This window comes from Delphinus delphis, chromosome 16, assembly GCF_949987515.2.
Source record: "Delphinus delphis chromosome 16, mDelDel1.2, whole genome shotgun sequence".
NCBI classification, from domain to species: domain Eukaryota; kingdom Metazoa; phylum Chordata; class Mammalia; order Artiodactyla; family Delphinidae; genus Delphinus; species Delphinus delphis.
Genome location: NC_082698.1, coordinates 71,822,204 through 71,848,448, shown reverse-complemented (window position 1 = coordinate 71,848,448; position 26,245 = coordinate 71,822,204). Strand labels below are relative to the sequence as shown.

General features: G+C 42.1%; 1 protein-coding gene and 1 non-coding gene across 2 annotated transcripts in view; both read right to left on the bottom strand.

Moving 5' to 3' along the window:
- The window catches only part of ANK3 (ankyrin 3), a 328,736-nt gene that overhangs the window by 83,204 nt on the left and 219,287 nt on the right, over positions 1-26,245 (bottom strand). The window contains 2 exon segments of the mRNA XM_060033488.1: positions 11,754-11,856; positions 16,992-17,115. Of these exon segments, the coding sequence (XP_059889471.1) occupies positions 11,754-11,856; positions 16,992-17,115 (227 nt within the window).
- Positions 11,382-11,454, bottom strand: TRNAE-CUC (transfer RNA glutamic acid (anticodon CUC)). Its single transcript has one exon. It is a non-coding gene; the product is annotated as a tRNA-Glu (tRNA).

Sequence of the window (26,245 nt, the reverse complement as noted above, 5' to 3'; positions counted from 1 at the left end):
TTGCTCCGCAACGGGAGAGGCCACAACAGTGAGGGCCCGCGTACCGCAAAAAAAACAAAACCCTGAGATTAAATGGAACAATAATTTGCAGAGCACTTATGTGTAAGTCACTGTCCTGCCTAGATCCTAGGAAAATGCAAAAATGAATGAGGAGCAGCCGTCTGTGCCTTCGGTGAGAGAGGACACATCTGGTGGATGGGTATGCGATCAATGGTGTTAACAAGAGTTTACAGAACTAGGGTCTTAACCCCCAAAGATGAATACGTCACTTCAGAAAGTTCCCAAATTCTTTATGGGTTAACCAAAGATTAGGTGTTGGTTTCATCTGGCCTCATTTACCAATTTTACTGACTTTTTTTTTTTTTTTTTTGCGGTACGCGGGCCTCTCACTGCTGTGGCCTCTCCCGTTGCGGAGCACAGGCTCCGGACACGCAGGCTCAGCGGCCATGGCTCACGGGCCCAGCCGCTCCGCAGCATGTGGGATCTTCCCGGACCGGGGCACGAACCCGTGTCCCCTGCATCGGCAGGCGGACTCTCAACCACTGCGCTACCAGGGAAGCCCCCAATTTTACTGACTTTTAAAGACCCCAACCAACCCACCCTCAGAGTGGGGCAAAATATTTAATATAAAGTAGGTGGTGCTGCTCACTTATTTTTCAGCAAACTGCAATTCCTCCATTTGGGGCAGCCCTAAGGCTATTTTCCAAAAGACCTATTCTTTTTCAAGTTCTAAGCAATAAATAATATCACTCCTCTTTGGTAATTACAGTAAATTATTTACCTTTGGTGCTCTTAGAAACATGCACTGGCGACATTAATTATTGAAACAATGAATTGTATCCCACAAAAAGGTATGGCCGCCGTCATGTAATATTTATCGAGGCTGGGGTGTGCCAGCACATGGGGATCCCTTTGACTCCTTTCTGACTCCCCGACTCTCACACCTCCTAGTCACTCACAGGAACTTTGTCATAACACAAATGAGCAAATGTAGAATCAATTAAAAGACTTGTTCAAAGCAATGAGCCATATGTCCCGATATTTGTCCCAGTTTTTCTTTTTTTCCATAGAGTTTTGCAGAGGCTCATGGGCAGGCCTAGCAATTTTAATAACCTAAATATAGACAAATAAAATGCTCTTCCTACAATGCATGCACTGAAACACAAAAATAAGGCACTCCATCTGAGCCTATGATTTTTAGAGAGATGAAGTGGCGGCTTCGTTTGCAAGCTACCTGTCTCTGAACACTTTTTTCTACAGACTAATGTTTACTTAAAACAGAAACGTGCCGTTTGAACTGCTTACTTATTGTAGTCAACAATATGAATTTCAAGATGTTGTGACACGTCATTGTGCCTGGTACCATGGTACCAGGAGAAGCTCTTCTTCTGTTTGGTTACTGAACCAATAGACATTTAAAATGATAAAAAGGTCACTACGTGTGATGATGGTTAAAAAAGATGAACTAGAGATGGCTCTTAAACTTCCCACAGCAAGTAGGGGTGCTCCCAGGGCTTCATGGAAAAGACTGGCTTTAGACCTGAGGCACAGACTTGGATATGAAAACTGCCTTTGCCATTTGTGAATAGAGAGCACTTCTTTCCCACTCCTAAGCTTTCCATCTTAGAAAGGCAACTCAATTGTGTCACTGTGGGCCTCGCCCTGTCCCTTAATGTTCAGGAAATGTGATTTCTTTATCTAAGTGGTAGATTGGGGAAAGGTAGCTGGGAAGGCTCCTCTCAGATCCAGTTTTCACTCTCATGGGCCTGAGCTCGGTCACAGAGGGCAGACATCCCCCTTCTGCTCCCCTAAACAGACCTCCGTGTGGGGGCTGCCTGCCCTGAGTCACTGATGCTGGCCACTGGGTAGGGGGTCTGCTCACTTCAGGGGTTCAGTTACCAAGCCCACTTGGCTCAGACACTCAGCCAGCCCTCAACCTGGCCTCCATCAGGAATAAAGGAGGTATTTTGCCTCTGACTGTTCTTTTTCTTTATGTATTAAAAGCCCCCTTGGAGATGCCCCAACATTACTTACTGCTTTTATGATCCTTAGAATGTCTCTTAACTTTTCTCAGTCTCAGTTTCCTCATTTTCAAATTGATGATTGGTTGATAGGAAGATTAAATGAGAACGTACACCAGAAGTCTGGCACCACGGCCAGGGCTGGCAGGCTGTGGTCGCTTCTACTTTTCAAAGGATTTTCAAAGGACATATGTATGATCGCTTCTATTTTTCTTTTTTTTTTCAGTGGCTCCTACTTTTCAAAGGACTTTTATTTATGTGAGCTCATTTGTTAAAATCTGAGAATTTGTGGAGAAAGCAGAGCAAAAACAAACATATTCCAGGGCCAGCACTGGTCCTTTACAGTTATATACACAGGATGCCTATATGAAATCAACACAGCCCGTTCAGTTAGAAGGACGCACCTTCTAAATGCCTAAGTCTTATTTATTGACTCAAAAACGTTTAAATTTCTATGTTAACAGCAATACTGCAACCTACTCTGTCAACTCAATGTCAGGGACTATCCTAGGCCTTTACATTACTTTGTTCTTTGACTCTTCAGGACGGAGTGGCCTTGGGAGATAATATACCATTTTACAAATGAGGAAACTGAAGTTCAGAGAGAGACTTGAAACATTTGACAACACAAAGTGAATACCCGGTGCTGCGTGGCTTTAGTAGGACACTACGTTAAGGAAAAGTTCACACTGACTTAAGAAGACCTTTTACTCCCAAGTCAAAAATGATTATGAATAAGCACATCATTTTTCATCTTGGAAGTGATATCAAGGATACTATTAAAATCAAAATGCACATTACTCAATAGAGTCCAACGCCTGACTAACGATGATATCACTGTCTCCAAGAGGTTCATACTTTCCCAAAATAGTTTCTCACTAGCCCTGTTCATCAGAGAAAAGAGGAGAGCAAGTACACACTGGCCTCACCAATGAGGACACACCCAAATGCCCAGGACTGGAAATAAATGTCCAGGCACAGAAGGAAAGAGGTAGAAGGCAAGAAAGTACTTGCAAGGAAAAGAAAAAGAAATCCAGTTCATTCCAGTATCAGCTAATTCTCCAGGCTGCTGACTGTCAACCTCCAGTGCTGGATGCCACCAGTTAAGGTCCTTGTCCGTCCGCTTGGCTACCCCTGGCAGCAGGTGGTCCTGCGGATGAACTGGTGGTCTTGATACTGCTAATGTTACCGGCCCCAGGTAAAACTCACAGCAACAGGTCCCACGGAGAATGAAGTGCATCTAATCTGAAAAACTGTAAACACGACCTAGCTGGGAAACAGCTGGATGATGTAACCAGACTGGGAGCCCAGGAGAGCAAAGGCTTCTCAAAGTCAATACCCAGCACTCGGTGGCTTTAGTAGTTATCCTTGTCAAGGATAACTTGAACCTGTGGCCACACATCGGCCAGGGCCAGGGCAGGGGGACCCATGTGGGTGTCAGATCCCCTAGACAGAGAACAGATGATTGGGTTTGAGGTGGGCTGCATCACTTCATAGCCCAGTGACTGGAAGGTCAAAAAACCTCACTGAAGAAAACCTCATTTCTGCATGTGAGTAATGGGTGGATAATGTTAACTGCCCCAACTCACCATAAGAATGGAATGACCCAAGGAATATGAAAGTGATATGAAAATTCTAAATTGCTATGCAAACAGAATCACAGATAATAATAATAATCTTGATGCTCCCAGATGTTTTATAATTGAATTTATTTCTTAAATTTATATAACACTGTGGCCCCGTGTATAGCTTTTTAGGATGGTGTATGATTGATCAGAGTATAGGGAGTAGCCTGCTGGATTAACAAATAACAGTGGCCTTTTGGCCGTGACAAAATACTTGTCTAAACGCTGACTCTTCCAGCTGAAGGTGCTTCACTCAGGCTGCCGTACTTTGCTTATGAGAGTGGCACTGCAGCCTAGGGCAGCAGCAGAATGGGTTCAAGCAGCCATCAGACCTAAGTTTTATTCTCAGCTGTACCACCAAATGTCACCTAATGTGACAATGGGCAAGTAAAACCCTCAGTCCCAGGCTCTTTTGTCTGTGAAGTGGTACTGATAATACCTAGTCCATAACGTGGCTGAAAGCACACAGTGAGATGATCCGTTTAATAAAACGTATGACAGGTGCTGCCCTGAGTATTATAATTATCATGATCTATGGCAGATACTGAGTGAAATGGCAAACTGCTGCTGAAATAGACAGTAGGTCTGTCTGGACATCCACCACAACTATCTGGAAATATTCTTTTAAGAAATGGATTCCATCTTAAAAGAAAAAAAAGTCTAATTCATAGTAACAGAGAATAGAATGGTGGTTACCATAGGCTGGGGGGTGGAGGGAAAGAGGAGATATGGATCAAAGGGGACACACTTTCAGTTATAAGATGAAGAAATTCTGGAAACCTGATGCACGGCACGGTGACGGCAATGAATAAAAATGTATTATATACTTGAAATTTGCTAAGAGAGTAGATCTCAAGTGTTCTCACTACACCCCCAAAAATGGTAATTATGGGAGGTGACTGATGTGTTAGTTAGCTTGACCGTGGACATAATTTCACAATGAAGACATATTTCAAAACATCATGTGTACCTTAAATTCCATAAAAGAAAACCTCATTCAAGTAGCAAAATAAAATACAAATTAAGAGCTTACTAAAGCAGGTCTTTTTTTCCCCTAAAGTATTTCTTTTCTTGAAATCAACTCTTATAACCCCCAAGACTTATTTGAGACCAGAATACAAACCAAAATGAAGTTGCGTTCTGGAGATTTCCAAATCGGATTGATTTCAAGATAATTTAGCTACTAACTTCAACAAGAGAAGGTGAATCAAGGTCAGCATAGAAGCTGAGAGCGTTAACACATCAGCATCCGGCTCAAGACATCCACACGAACTGTACTACCTTAAGTTACAACACAAACCTCTCTGCATTTAAAAAAAAAAAAAAAAATCTGTAATCTTGATGACCAATCTGTGAGAGGTGTTGAGTGGATCACCTAAGTAATGCTGGCAAAGCACCTTGAAGAGGAAAAAGCAGGATATTAAATATCACTAGTCAAAGGTGCTTATCTTCCAAGCGACTATCTCTAGAAAATCTTTAATCCCAGGCTGGTGACCTTCTGCCACCATGCACATTTCTGAGAGCCCTTTAGAAATTAGCTTCAAGGAAAGAAATAGGAAAGTTAATCTGCCGATGGAGGGGGAAGGGGGCGGGCAGGGGTGGAACGGGGTTGGCAGGGACAGGAGGAAGGATTATTAGCATAACCAGCCTGTTGGGTTGTTCATTCCTCTCCTTTTCTATTACTGAGGTCATGGGAAAGGGCGGGTCTTGAAAAAATAAACATGAATTTCTCCCAAAGAACTCTCCAATTTGCACATTCCTTGCTAATACACCAAGTATTAGTACACAACACAATATGTAACTAAATATACATGAGATCATCCTTAGCCTGCCAAAAGACCAAGTCCAGCCCAAAGGATCTGGAATCCTAGACTGGGAGATAAATGCGAAGCGTTAGGGGGTGGTAACAGTTAGGGGTAACAGCTGCTTGAGGTGCAGGGAGGCTATCAAGAGGCCTCCACTACTGGCTCCAGAATGATCTCCACTATTACCCAAGAGCCAGTGCAACTGTTTACACACTAGTTTAGTTACATCTTCCAAACTGGTCACCATTGGAAGCCCCGCGACTAGTTCCCTTAGGCACAAACCACGTGGGCGAATCTGTTCTGAAAAGGGAAGTCTGAAAGATGAAAGCAACCGAACGAGAGAGGGACAGGGCCCCACAGCTGCCCCGTTTTCTCTCTTTTTGTAGACACATGGCATGTGTGTCAACAGAACTGAAAGGCAATGGAAGATCCTCATTCCTTAGTGATCAACTGGTAAAGAATGCCTTTCTAGATATTTTTGCTGGGAAACACCCAGGTTGCTAGCTATTAAATCACAGCTCATTTTTTTTAATATATTATTTTTCTTTATTCTTTTTTTTTTTTTGAGCTGTGCCACACAGCTTGTGGGATCTTAGTTCCCTGACCAGGGATCAAACCCGGGAGCCCAGCAGTGGAAGCATGGAGTTCTAACCACTGGACTGCCAGGGAGTTCCCTCATTTTCTTCGTATTTAGGTAAAATTAGATTTATTCCTAGAGAGAAAGCATAAACTAACAGAATCTCAAGGTTGAACTGTACTTTGAGATTCTAGAAGACTTTCTACATTGCCCTTGATAGGTGGTTGTTCAGGCCAGGTTTGACCACCACCAAGAACAAGCATATTAGTGAGGACAGAAGCCCAAATTAAACTGGCTTAAGACACCCCAGGGGTGGGGGCAGGTTGAGATTAATGTACTGGCTTATATAGTGGGAAAGTCTGGGGGGTGCAACTTCAGGCATGGCTGCATCCAGCCGCGGCTCAGAGATGGTAGGAGTTCTTTGTCTTCATGCTCCATCCCCAGGAGCTTTGGGTTTACATCACCTTTACAGCTTAGCAACCCCGAAGGCTAGACAAAATCTCATTAGGCTGGCTGAGATTTTATATCTCACCTCAATGTAATCACTATAACCCAGGACAAGGAATCCTCTGAATGGCCAGGTTTGAGGCCCATCCTTGGGGAAGAGGAGAGGGAGGGGTTCAGCCCCTTCTAAACTACACTGACTGAGAAAAGAGTGGGTGTAGGGATTTGAGCATCAGATCCTGTCACTGCCACCTAAAGAAGGTGGGATGGGTGTCTGCAGGTGAAAACCCATGTCCCTAAGTGATTTCTGCTCTTCTCCCATCTTTGAGTAACTGCCAGAAATGATACTGAATTAAATGTTTCTGCCCACAGTACACATCCCAATGACTTGTGGGGTCATTCAAGGGAAGTGTAATTAACTGGGTAGCCTGCACAGTATTTTTAGAGCACTAGTACACCTTCTACTTCATATCTATGTAAAGGCCAACTATTTCCACTCCTTTAAAGATGGCTTCTATGCCATAATTTTTAGTGTAATAATTTTCTCCATAATTTTCATAACTTGCTGCTGAATATAAGCTGTAACTGTTGTCAGTTCCTTTTAAAGCACATTCAATAAGAACTTAGAAACAAGCATAATGAAGAACATGCGTCTAAATATAATCTTTCCTGCTAACAAAAGGGATACAGAGGATGGTACCGCCCCATGTTAAGAATACTAACAAGCCTGAGATCCTGGAGGGCAGAGTGTGAAGTTCTCCGCTGGCTCCCTTCTCACACTGAATCATGCAGATAGAAAGTGGAGTGGTGTGAAAATATACATGTATAACTGAGTCACGCTGCTGTACAGAAGACATTAACACAACGTTGTAAAGCAACTATACTTCAATAAAATTTTTTTAAAAAAGGAGGCAAAAAGGAGGCCACCTAGAGCCATATGGCCAGTGATTACCTGCCACTTACCAGCTGTGTCCCCTGGGGTGAGTTACTTCAGCTGTCTGTACCTCAGTTTCTTCATCTTTTTAATGGAGCAGAGAAATGATCTCATGGGGTTTTTGTGCAATGTAAATGAGTTCATTCTAAACTATTCAGTACTAATTCCAAAACACTTAGAATAGTGCCTGGCACATAGTAGGAGCTGTTTTCAGCACCATCACCACAAGCATCACTGCCTTATCTCCCGATGCCATGGCATCTAATGAACAGTATTCCATTTATGTCAATGGGGACTAACTGACCTGGATCGTAACACGGCAATTACAAGAGCCATACCAGACAGTTGCTTTCAATAGTTATGTCAGAAGAAATGAAAGAACCTGTCTATTATACTCATCCTCGACAACCAGGTTTCACTTGAGAGTAAACCCTGTTCTTTATTACCTCCTATTGGGAAAGGAATGTTTCTTAGAGCAACAGATGTTACTCTGAGACATCCTGACACACACAAATCTCAGCTTATAAAACAAATACATTAGAGGTTGACCGACCAATATACAAAAAGATCCCAGCCACAGTTGCTTTCAGGCAGCGGTTCCTAACTAAAGGTGCATCCCAGTATCATCTGTGGAACTTTGAAAAACACATGTGCCCAAGAACCCAGCCAGGGAGACTCCAATTCGGTGCACATTTTAATCTCCAAAGAGCCACTTGGGGATTCCAATGTGTGCCCTCAACTAAGAACTCTGACTAGGAATCAGGGGCTTTCAACTCTGGGTGCATTTAAAAATTGCATGACAAGGCCCCCAGGGCCCCGGAATGAGGAACTGAACAATCATGACCGTAAAGGTTCTCCAGGTGATTCTTGGGAGCAATTGGGGCTGAGTGTTCCTGCCTTAAATAATAAAACCTTCTGACAAATGCAAGACATGATTTATTTACATACACATTTTCAGAAGCATATCTACAGGTGATTCCTGATTACAAGGTAAAGGGAAGGTAAAGGGAAACAGAGTTCATGGATAATCCAATATCACAGTACAAACATGTCAACTCTTAATATCCATGGGGGAATTAAGTAGTTTACAAACTAATCATGACTAAGGCCCAGCAAGGAATGGGGACGGGCTTCCTTCTCTCAGCCTTACTCCCCAGCTCTGGCCTCCATACCTCTGGCCTCCACACCGGCCTTCAAACCAGCACAGGTTCTTAGAACATGGGGGTGGCAGGCCTAACCACCCTGGACCTCAACTGTACTTTAACTGTGGTTAATGTGCAAACGGATTAATCAGCAGCAGAATAATAAAGAGGCAACTACGCTTTGTATGGGTGAACTCTACTCTTGTTTAAAAAAAAACAAAACTCACGCTAAGTTAATTTTTATTCATTTTTCACCTTCTCTTGTCAAAGCAACTTTAACTGGGCAATGACAAGGCAGTTTTAAATCGGACAGTAAGTCATAGATCATTGCTAAATTTAGGAATTCTAAATATTTCAGATTTCTTGCATGCTTTCAGACAAAATCAATACTGCGGACAAACTCCATTTTGAAATTTATCCCTGCAGATTTTGAGACATGATAGACATCAACTAATAATTTTTTGTCACTTAATTCTAACATAAAGTGTTTAAATGCACTTCTGAAATAAATGCTTCTCATGAGTCATGCCCAGTGTAACTAGACTCTTCCCTCTTAAAGCCTCTCTTTTGAGGACTTAGCCTTTTTGCTCTCTTCTATGATAAATGAGATATGGGATGAAATAAGTTAATACACCTCTTTCAGAATTTGTTTTCCTCTTTCCTCCAAGTTTTAATTTTAATTTAATACAAAAGAAAAAAGTTGAAAAAGCTGTATATGGAATATTCATATACACTCAGCCTAGATTCAACAATTAACATTTGGCCATATTTGATTTTTTTCTCTCACTCCATGCATACACTTCTGGCTGAACCATCTGAAAATAAATAGCTGACAGAGATTACTTCATTCCTGAAAAATTCAGCATGCATACCCCTGGAAGAGAGATATTCCCTGTATACCTTCAATACTATTATCACTATTCGGAAAATGAACGATAATTTCCTAACAGTATAGCTTGTACATTTTCAAATGCCCCCCAACTGTCCCTAAAATGTCTTTATGATATTCATATCTTTTTTTCCAAGTCTCCGGTGAATTTATCATGGAGTCATGTGATGTGCTCATTAAACGTGCTCGTTCCATGAGAAATGCCTGTCAGACCACGGATTCTCTGTGGCCATTAAAGAAAGCAGCTTCCTGCTTCTGCAGTTATCAACTTAAGATTTATCTGCAAAGCTTTCAAGGTGTCCTAAGCTCTCCTTTCTTCTGACTGGCCTACAGAGGGTTTGTGATGCCCACAGAGGTATTTTTGAAATTGGAGCAGGAACAAACTATACAAAAGAACATCAGCTTTACCTCAGACGTTCTCTCTAGCCTTCATTTCTTTTCACGAATCCTTCATTCTGAGTAAATGTTGCCCCGCCATTCTACCTGAGTAAGTAGGTCTCGGCGGTAGCTGACAGGTAATGGTGTGAGAACGCTCAGAAGCCTGTTTGTAACCTTGTAGCATCGCAAGCATTTATATTTTACTTTAAGGTGGATGTGCAGAAATCGAGAGGCTGTGTAACTATGGTGGTAAACGTGGCGGAGATGGCGGTGCAGGTGATGGTGGCAGTGGAGGTGAGGTCACGGTGATAATGGTGGTGGCGGCCTCCATTTCAGGCCCTCGCCCCCCAAACAAGTATATATTCAGAAATATAAACCATGATTAGGGTCAACTGACAATCTGCTACTGCATTACAATAGCAAAATGTTCAAGGAATCTCCTTTTACTTGCAAGTGTGTAAGTTTTGTGGGGTTCCCTTAGAGCACAGAGAATTTCACATATTTCTACACTTTTAAGTGTTAGCAATACATCCACTAACATTTCATTTCAGTTGGGAACATAAAGAGATCAGGATTACCCAACTAGGATAATGACCACGGCCAACCAAGCAGAGAGTCCTTCAGAAAATCTCAACCAATACCTGGGCAACACTTTACACCCAAGAACTTAGCTTCATCATTTGAGATAAGTGCTTTCTCTGGTGCTAACGCCCATTTAAACCATGGCAGGTACCTATAATCATTCTACAGAGGGTGTTTTTTGACCAAACACTGAAGAGTCACTGCAGTCAGCTCTGTAAGACCTGCTTGCTAAGAATGTTCCAGAGAGTATAAAGCATTAACATACGTATTGTAGGTCCTTATGAAGTACAACATACATCTGTGTGTCTGGAAGTCGGCATCTCCAGACAGATGGGAACCCTCAAGGTGTGACGACCCGCGGCTTAACCTCTAACTTGGTGATGATAAGTGTTCATCACTTATTCGTCTGCCCCAATTTACCTTCATTATGTAGTGAATCAGTAAGTCCAGCATAATTTCACCATTTACATTGTTTAAATATTACAGGCCACCTTCAAAATTAGTTTTATGGTCCAGTTTCATCCATCACCAGCTCCTGACTGTGCACATTTAACAGCAGGTATTGTGTGAATCTAGAATAATGACCCATCCTGAGCGCCTACGCAGCAGGACTCTGTTACTGAGTCTTCCTGTAACAAACCAGTATCTATTCAACCACAGTTAACGGAAAGAAGGAATTGCATAAACACCAAATGAACCTAGCAGAGGTTCTAGTAGAAAGCAAAACGCTGGCACGCCTTGAGAAGGCCCATCCCAGGCAGCTTTGAAGCTAAGGGACCAAAAACATGACCAATCTAATCTTTAACTTGCTAAAAACAATTTCAGCAAATTCCAACATGCATACGTAGTCTGTTGAGCAAAACCTAACCTTCATGTGGATAACGTCAGCAACTTTAGCTACCAATTATTATTACCTCTCTTTTATTTACTTATTTATTTTATTTATTTATTTTTGGCCTCGCTGCACGGCTTGTGGGATCTTAGTTCCCTGGCCAGGGGTTGAACCTGGGCCCTCAGCAGTGAGAGTGCGGAGTCCTAACCACTGGACCCCCAGGGAATTCCCTTAACTGTCATTTTTAAAAACTGCAAGATTTGGCCAAGAAATGAGAAAGGTATCCATGCCTTTCCTAGAACTTTTCTAAGTTCCTCTTTGTGGGATGAGATTGATATGCAGAAGAGAGGGATATTTCGATTTATGGTACAATTGATTTTTTCTTTAACTGGCAGTACAGGAAGACTTACAAATGCAAAACCAAACATGCAGAAACAGAGTTTTTGTCATGCGACGAAGAACGTGATTCCATCATACAAATGAAAGTTTAACGACGGAAGAAGATTTGACAAAAGAACGCATACCTGCTCTTTGGACGGCACCAGGAGTTCTTCAATCGTCATGCTGTCCCGCGCGAAGGAGCTTCTGTTCAAGGTGTAAGACCTATCCGAACTGAAGGAGCGGAGGCTGTTGTAGTTACAGTTAACCATTCAAGAGTGGGAGATGACGATGAGATGGATAAAAGAACGTTAATGCATGCAACTTGAAGAACAGGCAAGATGGCCAAAAACATCAACCAAAGTCGTTCTTGAAAAGACATCGTCAAAAATAAAATCCCTTATACTTTAGGAAATTTCTTAAGCTTAGACAACCTCACGATCAGGTTTTGTTTAAAATTAGGCGGGTTGGTGTTCAATCTTTGAGAAGGTGAAATGTGTGAAAACTTGGATATTTCGCTATGACAGTCAAACCAACATGACTCCAGATGACTGCAGATAATTTGATAACTAGAGAGATTTTTCTTGGTTAAGACCTTCTTTTAGAGTCTCCTCCCTTTCTGGTCCATATTTGTCTATCTCGCACTACTGAATGGAATTATGGTGCTGTAAATGTATCCGTTAATAAGGCTTTGGGAACTAGATGTGGATTTAACCTATTGAGAGCTCTGGTTTATAGTGGCTTCTCATGGAAAACGTGAAGAGGGAAGGAGGGTTATGAATACACCTTACATTATCTTCATTGCCATCTCTCTGGCCTGGAAAAATTCAAATTCCATGTATGGTTATCTTGTCTTTCCTTACTGTATGCTTTTTTTCTTTGCTTCTTCTCTTCTCCTTTCTAGCCTCTCTCAGATCCTCTACACAGGCTTTGAACTTCCCAGAATGCAGGACTCCTGACGTCCTGAAGTACCACTCACCACCTTGACCTCTAAGCTAAATACCAAGAGGGCTTGGGGGATGGGCACAACGGGTGAAGGTGGTCAAAACGTATAACCTTCCAGTTATAAAATGTGAATACGTCACATTTAGTTACTTGCTTATTTTCATTTTCTCAAATCACATTTTATTTTACGTGACTTCCAGTTGTAAGTCCTGAGGATTTAATGTACAGCATGCTGCCCATCGTCTATAATACTGTTTTGTATGTTTGAAAGTTGCTAAGAGAGATTTTTGTTTTGGCCGTGCCACGCAGCATGTGGGATCTTAGTTCCCCGACCAGGGATCGAACCCGTGGCCCCTGCAGTGGAAGTGCAGAGTCTCAACCATGGGACCGCCAGGGAATTCCCGAGAGTAAATCTTAAAAGTTCTCATCATAATAAAAAAAAAAAGTGTAATTATGAACGGTGATGAATGTTAACTAGACTTATTGTGATGACAGTTTTGCAATATATATGTATATTGAGTCATGTTATACACCTGAAACTAACACAATGTTATATGTCAATTATATCTCAATTAAAAAAAAAAGAGACCAATAGAGTCAGGGACGCTGGTAACCCTGCAGATATCCACAAAGGGCACACAGGCAGGCTGGAGTGGCAGCTCATCTGAGCCTTGGCGGAACCCCCGTGATCCTTCAAGAACAAAGAGGATGGAGGCTGGTGAGCTGCTCCGAGGCCATCTTCCACTCGCCTCCCTACCAGGTAGGCTGTCTGAGGTAGCTTTTCACTGCCTCCCATTTTGAAAGAGGTCTGAGGCTTCCTGCCATGCCCTCCTGGGAAGAGAGCGGTCTGGAATTGGCTCCTTAGCAATGCGGCAGCCCACAGCTAGCGTGGTAGACACACAGCCCCTTTGGTTTTGGTGTCATCCTCTCTGGTGTGGAAGACAAGGGCCACAGGAAGTGAGCCCCACCTAGGAAGTAATCAACTGTCTGAATTTAAAGGTGGCTGCTCGAATCTTCACCAGCCGAATCTGGCAGACTTTGGCCTGGCCGTGCCTTTGTCTGTGCTTGACAGGGGAGAGAGCAAAGGAGAGGTAACTAAGGAATGATTCTGTGCTTGCACAAAATGATTTCTTCCCCCACTGCCTACATTAAAGGCATATATGGATATATTTTAGAGACACCAAAGAGTATCCAAAAGTGGGGATTTTTATATCAAGATACAGAGGCCCCCAAACGACAGACATAATTCTAAGTGTCTACACAAATGGCTAGGTACATGCTTCTAGGATGAGAGCCTTACTTTCTCCAAAACAACCATCATTCTACAGAGTCATTATCTGATGTATTAAGCAAATACTTACTAAGTGACTATTATGAGAGGGACACAATATCAGAAAATGGATATAGAAGCAAAAAAAAAGAGCATTATCCCTGCATAGAGCTTACCCAGTAAGCCATGTGACTCTGACCTCTTGCACCGTTGGGCCTCCAGTGCCCAATCATATATGACCCATCACTCTTTTTTTTTTCCTATTTTTGTTGCAAACTTTTGTTACTCCTGTTTCTAGCCCCATCCCTTCTCTCAGATGCAATATAAGCTTCCTAAAGGCAGGAATTCTCTTTCTACTTTCTAACTCAACACCATCCAACAGAACTTTCTTTTCCAACAGAATGATGGACACGTACTCAATCTGCTCTGTCCAATACACTGAGCACCTGAAGTGCGGCTAGCGTGACAGAAGAGCTGCATTTAATTTTATTTAATTTTAATTCATTTTAATTTAAATAATCCTATGTGCCTGGCAGCTAGACCATTAGATAGTGCAACTTCTACGTACTTATAGCAAGACTCCATTTTGCCCCCGTGATGTGATTTGAGAGGCACAGGAAGTTCCACACTCTGCATCAGATATTCATTTCTTCAAATTTTGGTTCCCATGGCACGTGGTAATATTGGTGGTACGTGAGAACAGTTGTTTTATTGTATATGTGAACAAACACAAGTTTTTTTAAATGATGACACGTTCATTTTAACTTTAGTTTTTAAACATATCTAAGATGTGTTTTTTTTTTTTTTAAAAACATCCTTTCTTTCTTTTAACTTACGTAGGAGTGCCAACGAAAGAACAGAGCCTAGAATTGGGAGCTACCAATGGAAAAGTCTAAAGATGTCCTCATTTTACATAATGTCACTTGACATAATTCCTACTCCTGACTAATTTACATTAGGCAGATGGAGCCGATTAACGGCATCGAGCTGCACTCTGAATCCTTAATATATTGAAGTATTGATACTTTCAGCTACTAAAATGAGAGATTATTTGCATGGGGGTCTGGAAGGCATTAAGTTGTTTTTCACTGAGGTCAACGATATTATTTGCAGCCATCAGTATACCCTAAGTGTTAAACAGGGGAAATGTTAGAAAAACACATGCTTCAGGTTTCTGAAGTTATACTGAAGTACCTAGCACAGCTTAGAACAGAACCCAGCAAACAAACAGCCCTTCCGATCAAGACTTTTCCTTTAAACCCAGTGCAATTTCTCCAGTTACTTCATGCACTATACAACTTCGTTAAGAGAAATAAATTCCTCACGTATTCAGTCAACTTTGCGTAAGTAAACATTACTTGTCATACATTTAGTTACTTGCTTATTTTCTCAAATCACAAAACCGATTTTCTAAAGCTGAGCAGAGAAATAAAAAAGAAAAAGCACATGGCAGCTCAGCATAGCACAGCACGATGCTGGAGAAAATAAAGATGAGAAAATGAGTCAAGGAAGAGCAGAGAAACACTGTCAAGGTGCCGTATTTTCTTACCTGATCTTGGGACTATTTTTAAGTATTTTTAGAAAAAACAGAAGAAGTAGAAAGCAAAAAAATCAGACAGGGAAAAAAAGAAAAATAAATGTTATGGTTGAATGAGTTACACATTTAATGTATCCCTTTTTAAATGTTACACTCAGAATATTATACTTGGTAACAGTTTGACAGTACTTTAAGAAACATATCGGCTTTATAGATAATTCGCCTCTGAGCATAACATCAGTTGCAATGTAAAAAAATGAGTTACATATAATAGCAACAAATAAGAATGGTGCAATCCAATCTACAAGTATGGAAGCCTCAGAAATGTCTTGTGGAAAATCTATAAGAGACAATATACTGGTTTCAACTCTCACTGGAGGTCAGCTGCTACAATTCCCTATATACAAATGATTGAGTCATGAAATGTAGCTTTTATACATTATCTGAGGAAGAGAATCAGCTAGTTATTGGATTACAAAAGCTCTTCAATCTCTAAATAGACTTTTCCCTTGAGGTCCCTTAAGATTCTGCAATATTCTCAGTTGTAACTTGTTATCTGTGATTACCTGAAATAAGACATGTTTTTAAAAACTTATTTTCCCCTTCTTATTAATGACACCTGCTACAATAAGATTTTAAGGCCTTTTATAAATATATATATAAAGCCAAAATTCTAATAAGTTACATGAGGCTCCAAATTCTATTAAACAAAAAAAGATTAACTCAAAGAAAAATCAATTCAGTGTCTAAACTGGCCACATCAACAGAGCTGAGAATAAACTCCCAGGTTTACTTTGAGGGAAGTGCTGTTTACTATTAGACAACGAAACTTTTAACAACAGATCCTTAAACTATAGGAAAATGTCCCCAGGGCGCTAGCTTAGAAGGTTTAATTATTAGCTTAAAATAACTTGACTGTCAGCAAACAGGCTGTTAACCCAACCAGGGAAAAGAAGTCCCCAAATTCTGGACAAGGTTCTGTTTCTTTCAACCAGTGTCAGGCTGGAGCCAAAGCTTTCCACGTACAAAAGCTGTAGCTTCAGTTTTCAGAGCTGAACTTGCTACCATTCTACCTGTAACTTTTGGTTAAGTCACTGTTTCACTCTTAACATGTCCCTTCTAAACAAAGTAATGGCATACTTTTGAAAGAGATACTCAGTTGACAGACAATTCCAATAAACAATACATCATTTTTTCCCAAGAATGCTCTCTTTTAAGTCTCAATCATAAATTGTTCTTTCAGTCACGAAGAGAGAACAGTGAACAATCAACACAATATTTCTTACTTATTGGAAAAGAGGATCTTTCTTTCACTATGGAACAAAACTTAATTTTAAAACATGTGACCTAGATTGGTTCTCTCCGTTTGCCAGTGAGCTCTTTTGCTATGATGCTTGAAGCACTACTGCCACGTGGGGAAAAAAAGAACAAACGATTGACACATTCAATTGCATAAAATTAAGGACTGAAAACCACAAAAGAAGACAGCAGAGCACGTGTACATTTCACCAAATTCCCATCCTTATCCAAAGAGCAAACTTGGGGATAATGTGAAAAATGAAAATGATTTCGGTTTATGACACATCATGGTTGTTTTAAATTAACTGTGAGAAAAGAGCAACGATAAAATACCTGGCAGAGCGGGCCCCCAGACTAAAGCCCATGTAGCCCTCTGCGGGCAGAGAATCATCGCCCAATTCCTTAAGGTCTTGTGGCCCAAGATACTTGTCCGTGTCGCCTGTCATTGCATCTTCACCTGCGGATGCACAAAGCAAGCCCAAATCAGAAGCTTCCCTTTTGAAAATGTGTCTGTTGGGGAGAAACCTGTTCCTCCGGTCATTGGCCAATCACCCATTTCTCTCATGTTCATTTCCCCTCATCCCCCCCGGATAATATTTGAAACTGCCATTAGAAGGAAAAAGTATAGGTAGAGGTTAGTTCATCACTTCAATAGTGAATTTATTGTGACCACCTAGAGGGGTGGGGTAGGGAGGGTGGGAGGGAGACGCAAGAGGGAGGCGATATAGGGATATAAGTATATGTATAGCTGATCCACTTTGTTATAAAGCAGAAACTAACACACCATTGTAAAGCAATTATACTCCAATAAAGATGTTAAAAAAAGATAGTGAATTTAAGCAGCAGAAAGAGCTCCTGGCATTAGGTACCAATTTTAAACCATTTCTGTATCTCCTTCCTCCCTGCCTCAAGCCCCAGCTGACTAGAAAGGTTGATCTCTCCTGTCAGCTAGAGTTTTCCTGGCCCAACCATGATGAGGGCAGCTTGTTTGAATGGACCTGGATTGCAAAATAAGAGGCATCTCTTCATTACTGTTCTGCAAATTGTATGTGGGAAGGGAACCGACTTTATTTTAAATGTTCTTCTCACACCCAGGATTTCAATTTGGGGTTTATGTAAAAAACTAGCAAGTTATTTAATCTGAAACTACAACTGCTCAACTGGGGAACCTTGAAACACATCCATTTTGAACTGTTTTGAAATCTATCAAATTAACAACTCAGTCCAGCTGCCCCAGTGCTTGAACCCTGCTTGGAAAGCAGCTCTACCTTCAATAGAGATCAAATGGGGGCTTCAGTAGTTGTAAAGAAGGATGAAATAAATTGCTCTTGAACCACCTATACAAAGAGTTAATTGCCTGAAATACTTTTACTAGCTACACACGTACAACATGACCTCACACGGGAATAAACCACATTCCAGGGGTGACAGGGCAGGTTTTCCAGATGCCTTTTGCCCTCTGGGACATTTCCCATCCTTCTCAAAATGCAGCACGGGCTGTGGAAAAGTTCCTTTCACAAACAGGCAAACCCTATCTCCTTTTTCTGACTCTTGTTCTACTGGATACAAGCTTGGCTGGCCGAGCCAGATTTCAAAGGAGTACATGTTATGTTTTCTCAAAGGTAAGCGATTTCACCCACTCCAGCTCTATTTTCCAGTCCTTCATTCAGCACTGTTTATAATTTCCATTCATTTAAACTCGGGAAACCACAAGAGCTCAGCTTTTAAGCTACCAATCCAGTCTAAAAATCCAATAGCAACTACTGTTTTCGCCAGTGTAAAAACCAAACAGATCAACTTTCCATAGCTACCCGGCTACCCGGTACCAAGAGATTATTTTCAGTAACTATTTACAGCTGGGCTGCTTGCACACTCCCTACATAGGAAACAAAAACAGCACACACCAAGTACGACTTAAAGAAAGATCTTACTCTGTGGCAAAGCCATTTCCACCGGGCTGGGCTGATCAAATGTTTTCCTGATGTTTCCAGGAATCCCTGAAGCAGTGATTTGGACTCTACCTCCAAATCAGCCCAAACCAGTCCCTGGGTTGGATCCACTGTCTTCACCACTTCCTCCAAGTTCCTCTCAGCATCTTCGTCTCCTCGCCAGCAACTGAAGAATTACACATCTTTTCCTGCCCATCAGTGTTCAAAGATTTTCAATATTTTAGATGAAAAAAAAAAAAAACCAAACCCCAAATCTGGCTACATTTCATTGAGATCAAGATCCTTTTTGATCACTCCGCAGACATCCTTTTAAAACTCCTTCTGATTGGATTAAAAACTCCTCTGGCAAGCCTCTAGCAGGATCGAATGGTGACATAAATGCAAGCCCCTGAGTTATTTGTATGTTAATATGAGGACTGCTCCAGTGTAGACTTTCGGTAATTTGATACCGATGCCCGGTGCCTAACCGGGTAGCCGAGGCAGCCTGAAATCTAGGGAGGGCCGGCGAGTGAGCCACTGCATTTAATTAGGAGGCGACTCTTCTCCAACCTGAAGGAAGAAACGGCCAACCCAGGTAGAGAGGAAAAACAGGAGAAGAAAACAAAGACACGGCCCAGGCAGGGAGTGGCAGAGAGCTCCAGGCAAACTTTAACTTTGTTCTCAGCTGGGAGCCTGGGTTATTTATGGTCCCTGTCAGGTGGAAGGAGGGGAAAAAAAAAGAGAGAGAGGGAGGAAGGGAGGAAGGGAGGAAGGGAGGGAGGGAGGGAGGGCGGACCTGCCCTCGGGTTGAGGTTGGGAAACTGTGGGGCAGAGGGAAGCGGCCGGGATCCTCAGAACTCTCCCAGAAGCCCTGGAGAACGAGCTCATCACCGCTGCTCTTGATCCAGAGCTGCGAGAAAGGAGAAGGGAGACCAGCCGGGAAAACGGAGTGGATATTGTCTTAACTTCAGCACAAGCTCTTTCAACTCTCTGATCCGATTAAAGTCACTAACTGGTCCTCCCTCCTTGAGGGGTCCCTGGCGAGGGGGAGAGGAGGAGGAACCGGGGTTGGCTGGGGAGGTCTCGGCTGCGAGGGGCTGCAGGCGGCCAAGGAGGCGCTTCTGTCACTGCGCTGTTCCGCTGCTTCCCTCTCTCTGGGGCTCCTGGCCTCCCTTCCCAGCTGTTCCACCCTGTTTTTGTTGGCAGTGGAGGGAAAAGCTAGCCGGACTTCTGCATCCTCCATCTGGGTACACAGGAGAGGCAATTTCAATTGCTTTTTCTCAGAAGAGCTGGAGCGTCGGCCTAGAAAGGGTCAAGGGTTTGGACATGATCTTGAAGGAAGTGGTCTGCAGCACTTTTGCATATATTGCATCTATCTCTTCGACTGTTACCTAAATATACAGAAATGTGAATCTGTAGAACTGAGGAGGTGGGGTACAGATTTGTGGTTCCTGGATCAATGCATAAATAATGACTCATCTAATATTCAGACGATACGACACCTGGTGCTTTAATTTGATCCGCCCGGCTATAATCAACACTGAAAATACCCAGAAAGTGAAGGGAAGCCATTTATACTGCCTGGTACCTATGGAAAAATATTCCCCCCAGTAATAATATAAACAAAAAGAATCATTTCCAACTCTTTAAGGAATGGAAGGGGAAGTCATGGGTGACATGGAGAAAATGTCTGAAGGTCAATCTGTTTTCCACAAGTGCACTTAAAATCCAAACTACTGGGACTTCCCTAGCGTCCAGTGGTTAAGACTCCGCGCTTCCACTGCAGGGGGCACGGGTTTGATCCCTGGTCGGGGAACTAAGATCCCGCATGCCACGTGGTCCGGCCAAAGAAAAGAAAAATCCGGGCTTCCCTGGTGGCGCAGTGGTTGAGAATCTGCCTGCTAATGCAGGGGACACCGGTTCGAGCCCTGGTCTGGGAGGATCCCACATGCCACGGAGCACCTAGGCCCGTGAGCTACAACTACTGAGCCTGCGCGTCTGGAGCCTGTGCTCCGCAACAAGAGAGGCCGCGACAGTGAGAGGCCCGTGCACAGCGATGAAGAGTGGCCCCCGCTTGCCACAACTAGAGAAAGCCCTCACACAGAAATGAAGACCCAACACAGCAAAAATAAATAAATTAATTAATAAACTCCTACCCCCAACATCTAAAAACAAAAAAAACCCAAAAAAAACACAGATGCGATGCCTCAATCAAATATATGAATGAAAGAAAAGAAAAGAAAAGAAAAATCCAAACTACTTAGCAAAGCCTGATTCAATGGTGCTCGCTCATTCAAGCTTCCTAACAAGACCTGCAAAGAAAGGTTCCTTCCTCATGACTTCTTGGCCAGCTTCTCTCCGGCCACTCCTATACACCCATCCTGCCCTTCTGTTACATATAATTCTTTCAGTCCCTAGAATTCCTGAAACTCTTTAGACTTTGAACCACTACATAGGGTGTACTCCCTTGATGGAATCTTTACCCCTCTTCTTCTCCTGAGTAGTTTCCCCAATCTTGGACTCTTTCTAGAACACCTCCCATCCTCCACTCACCACCCTAAGTTCGGTGTCCCTCATGTGGGCTTCCCTTATCAGAGTGTATTGGCGGGAAAAACACCTGCTTGGTCCCTCCCATGGAAGAGTGAGATGAGAACCCCAAAACCAGAACCCAGGTTTTCCTGGACCTGCCATATTGTAAGTGCCCCATCAGTATCTTTGGAATTCATGATTGCTTTTATTAAAGAGGTTGGTGGTTTCGCTTTTTTTCCCATCTACATGCCACAGCAACTTCGTATTCATTTGGCATGCCAAGCTTGATGACTGGTATACAGTAAAATTTCAATAAAATTAAGTTTCTATTCTTTCTCTACATATCCTTCTTAGACTTCAGAAATGGTCCCTATGAAACCAAAAGAAGCCCAGAGTTGGGATGGGGTTGGGAGGTGTTAATACATTTGGCCAAAGATTAAAGCAGTCTTATGACTATTAAGTAATAGTAATTAAGTAATTATGCATTTACCATTTTAGAATGATGAAAACATTTCTTACAAGGCACGGAATTTAGAGGTAAAGGCAATGGTCTTATTTTAATGCAATTTTGCATAGTAGGCGGTGCCTGGATTCAATTTCAAGCTTCATCACTTACTGATTAGGTGAACTCTGGGATACTGTTTACTCTGAGTCATAGTTTCAACCTCTACCAAACTGGGATAACAACTCTGCCTCTATCCTAAGACCTCTTGGGGGGATTAAATGAAATAATGCACAAAGAAAGGGTTTAGTCAGCACTAACTGTTAGTAGTATTCAGTAACACAGCTTTCTTTAGTGTTCAAACATCTGAATGCATGAACTCATATAGTTAGCATTTAAAATGCTACTATTGATACTGCTTGGGGCAAAATCTAACCATAGCACCAAGCCTCCCTGCTCTGCATTGCCTAACACAGGGCCAGGTTCATCACAGATACTCAACAAATACCTGTTGATTGAATGAATGGAGGAACAATATTAATACAACTAACTCTCATTTCAATAAACAAAATATTCTATAATTATTGTATAGTACGACACACTAATATACCAAAGATTAGAAAGGAATGAGATGAACTCTGTTGAGTGTCTTGTTAACTGCCTCCAACCCATTCTATAATCCCAAAGTATTTTGATTAGTAACAGCTTCTGACCAACAGGTACAAATAATTCTATTTGTAATATAACAAAAGTAATATTTCTATGAATGAACAACACTCATACAATATCAGATATATTTAGTTACAATATATGTATTACCAGAACCCACAAATTTTCACTTACTAAATACTCGTGTGGGTTTGTGTTTCCTAGAAGCGTTTGGTGCAGTGGCATAACCGTTGTGTTGAAGATAAATGTGACTATTTTCTAGCAAAGAAGGTGTGGTAGCTAGTGTTTAAAAATGCCCTCTCTACCCCATCCAGTGAACCAACTCTCCTTGTATCCATGCCTGTGTACTGCCCTTGTTTAAATCTCAACTGGCTCAATCTTTGAACACTAAAATGCAGGGGAAGTGATGTTACGTGACTTTGGACTTCGAGTTCAAGGATACCTTGCAGTTTCTGCCTGAGTCTCTTTGGAGTACTTGTTCCAAAGGGGAAGTTAATCCCAAGGCAAGAAATTTGACGACCATGAGGCCACCTCGTGTAAAGGTGTAAAGAAAGTCAAGGTAGCCATGTGGAGAGAGATGCCAGTCAGCTCTCAGCTGTTCCAGCCATCCCGGCCGAGGTGACAGACCCTCGAACGATGACGTCACATTGAACGTCTGGCCATGTGACTCCCACCTTAGCTACCGTCTGACTGCAAACTCCTGAAGGCTGTCTAGAGCCCAGTTGAGCCCTGTTAACTCACACAACCACGGGAGACGATGATAATAAATTAAACCACTGAGCTCAGAGGTAATAAGTAGTGGGAACAGAGGGGAATGAAAAATAACAAGGTCCAAAGGTAAGGCAAAGTGGTCACAGACAGGGTGCCTAATGCACCCCTAATCAATTAGAGTGAGCTCTGCAGTGTGTTCTACGATTAGTGTAGACAAAGTCTGGGGGAAGCACACGGGTGAGTGCCACCAGAGGAGGCCTCACCTATACGGAAGGGACTTTACACCTTTCAAAATCATGAGCACTGATGTTTTTACTAATCCATTTCTGACAATAAAATACCAGAGGCTGGAAAATGTTTAAAGAAAAACCCAGGGCTGCCCTGGTGGCGCAGTGGTTGGGAGTCCGCCTGCCGATGCAGGGGACACGGGTTCGTGCCCTGGTCCGGGAGGATCCCACATGCCGCGGAGCAGCTGGGCCCGTGAGCCATGGCCGCTGAGCCTGCGCGTCCGGAGCCTGCGCTCCGCAACGGGAGAGGCCACAACAGTGAGAGGCCTGCGTACCGCAAAAAAAAAAAAAAGAAAAACCCAAACACCCCAAATCTACCTTGATCTCACCATTCCCCAAATAATAAAAGCTGTTCAGAGGCATTTCACTTCAATTTCGCAGCTACCCCTTCCTCCCAGTCCTATGATGACTAGGTTCAGAGAACAGGTTTCCTGTACTACAGTCAATCCTCCAAAGATTCATACACTCTGTCTACGAGGAAATAATACCAAATAGAATCAGGGACAAAGGAGAGAAAGAGAATATATTAAATGGTTATCAGGACTGTGGGCGGTCACGTAGCTGTGCCTCATTCCCTTTTAGAATTCAACTCACTGGTCCAGAATCAGTACATGGGGGAATATACCTAACCCAACTTCCTTGCAATCTTTCATTATGCCCGCTAATGATTTTTCATGGTGAATAAATGAAACAGTTCTTGTCTTATTATTTAAGTGTTTTCATGCCCTAGGAGTTCTTTTCTTCTCTTTCTTTTTTTTTTTTTTTTTTGGCATGTAATTTTCTTCTATTCTTTTCCATCTTAAAACCACTACCGAGGAATACTTTTGTTGCTTTTCCAGCGGTTGAAAGTTGATTTCCCATCTGGCTGGAGACTAGAATCACAAAGAATATTCCTTAACGTAACTATATCAAATTATATTGTCAGAAACTTTGCTCAGAAGTGTTTAATCCCTCTGATGCAAAATGCAGAATCTCCCCAAGGAATGTACTTTGTAACATTATGAAGCTGAAAATAATGGTACAAAACACCTCCAAATGAAATGATAGAAAATCTCCAAATTACATGGGATTTTTAAAAAAGCTAGATTAAAAAGAATAGAGGAACACAGTCTCTATGCTCTAGTGATTGATTAGGAGTTGATTACTTCATAGAACTCAGTAAATAGCCTAACTGAGAAGCAGTTAATGATCAGAATTGAGAAGACAAATTTACTGTCCTTGTTCTAAAAAAAGTGTGTTTTTTGATCATCACATAGCAAAGAGAGGAAATGTAAGCTACTGGGAAAATAAATCCTTTAGCCATTTCTAGTCTACGTTATAGAATAGTAGAATGAGATCACATCATTATAATCAACATCTATATTTATTGAGCATTTACTATGTTCTAGGCACTGTTTGGTGCTTTATAAGTATTATCTCAAGTAATTCTCACAACAACCTTATAGAATAGAATTGTTATCTCCATTTCAAGATAAAGAAAACCCAGTTCACAGTGGTAGAATAAACAGCTAAGATTACTTAGAACATGGGGAAAACTGGATTCCAAATTAGTTGGTTTGACTACAGAGCCCTACTTTTAACTACTGCCAAACTCTACGCTATTGAACAAATACAATAAGAAATCAGTAACCAAAATATCAGCTCCATGGAGGCAGGGGTTTTTGTCTTCTCCTTCCATATCCAGTGCCCAGAACAATGCCTGGCACATATTAGGTGCTCAATAAATGTGTGAGATGAAAGGTCAGTGATTGCTGTTGGAGAAAGGAACTCTATTACTGGAGCAAGAAGGAGGGAGACTTACTTTTCACCGTAAACACTTGTACCTTGGGAATTTTATACCATGTGCGTCTATCACCTATTCAAAAAATGAATAAAATTAACAAAATAAAACAAAATACAGGGACTGCAGATAAGTCATCTGTGTGTTCCATACACCAGAAAAGGTATTTTGACAAATGTCAGTCTGCCAGGTAGACATTAAGATGTGTATGTGCACCAGCAAGTATCCGGCAAAGAGGAAACGATACGTACGACATTTGACCTTACTTGTCTCTTTAAGACATGGAAGAGAAGAAATGAAATGAAACAAGGCAGGAAGAAGGGGATGCACGATATTAATGTGGTACTTCTGGTAGCTTCCCAGGGTTCTAAAGCAGTGGTTCCCAACCTGGAGGATGCATTAGAATCACCTGAAAACTCGCATTTCTGACAAGTTCCCAAGTGAATCCGATGTTGCTGGTCCAGGGACCACACTTTGAGAACCACTGGTCTCAAAGGTCCTTACAAATGACAGTGATCTAATGGCAGTACTGATTCTATAGCATTCAGTGTCTGTTTTCCTAGTGGCTATTATGAGTATAATTATAGTACCAGCTCAGCAAGTGAATTGAAGGAATGAGTGCAGTGTTTCTCAAATTTCAAGGGATGCATTTTATCAGCTGGGGACCTTGTGAAAATGCAGATGCTGATTCCATAGGTCTAGGGTAGGCCCTGAGATTCTGCATGGGTAACAAGTCCCCAGGTGACCTGCTCTACCGTGTAACCACTTTGAGACGGTAGACAGTGGAGCGCTGGGCTAGGACCTATGTTAGGAGTAAAGCCAACTACTGCCTTTGAGGCATTTAGCCTCTAGTAAAGAAGCTGACACCAGGACACAAACCATGATACAAATACTGTACTCCTACTGCTGCTGGTTCCTACTGAGATCATGCCTTGTATGTGCTACACGCTGTGCTTGCTAACTGAGCACTTTACATGCACGTCTCGTTTAATCCGCGACCCTGGGAAGCAGGTACCAGTATTTCCAGTTCATAGATGAAGAAACAGATTCAGAGTTATTTGTCAAAACTCACACATCTAGTTAGTGGAGGAGCCTGGATTAGAACCCACGCAGTCGGGTTGCAGAGACCAGGCGCTTCCCCACCTCGCCACCAGGACAGAAGGTGTGTGTGCGGTTACAAAGTATTACAAGAGCACAAAGGAAGAGGGCAGCACGTGGGACTGTAGACGTGGCGCATGCTG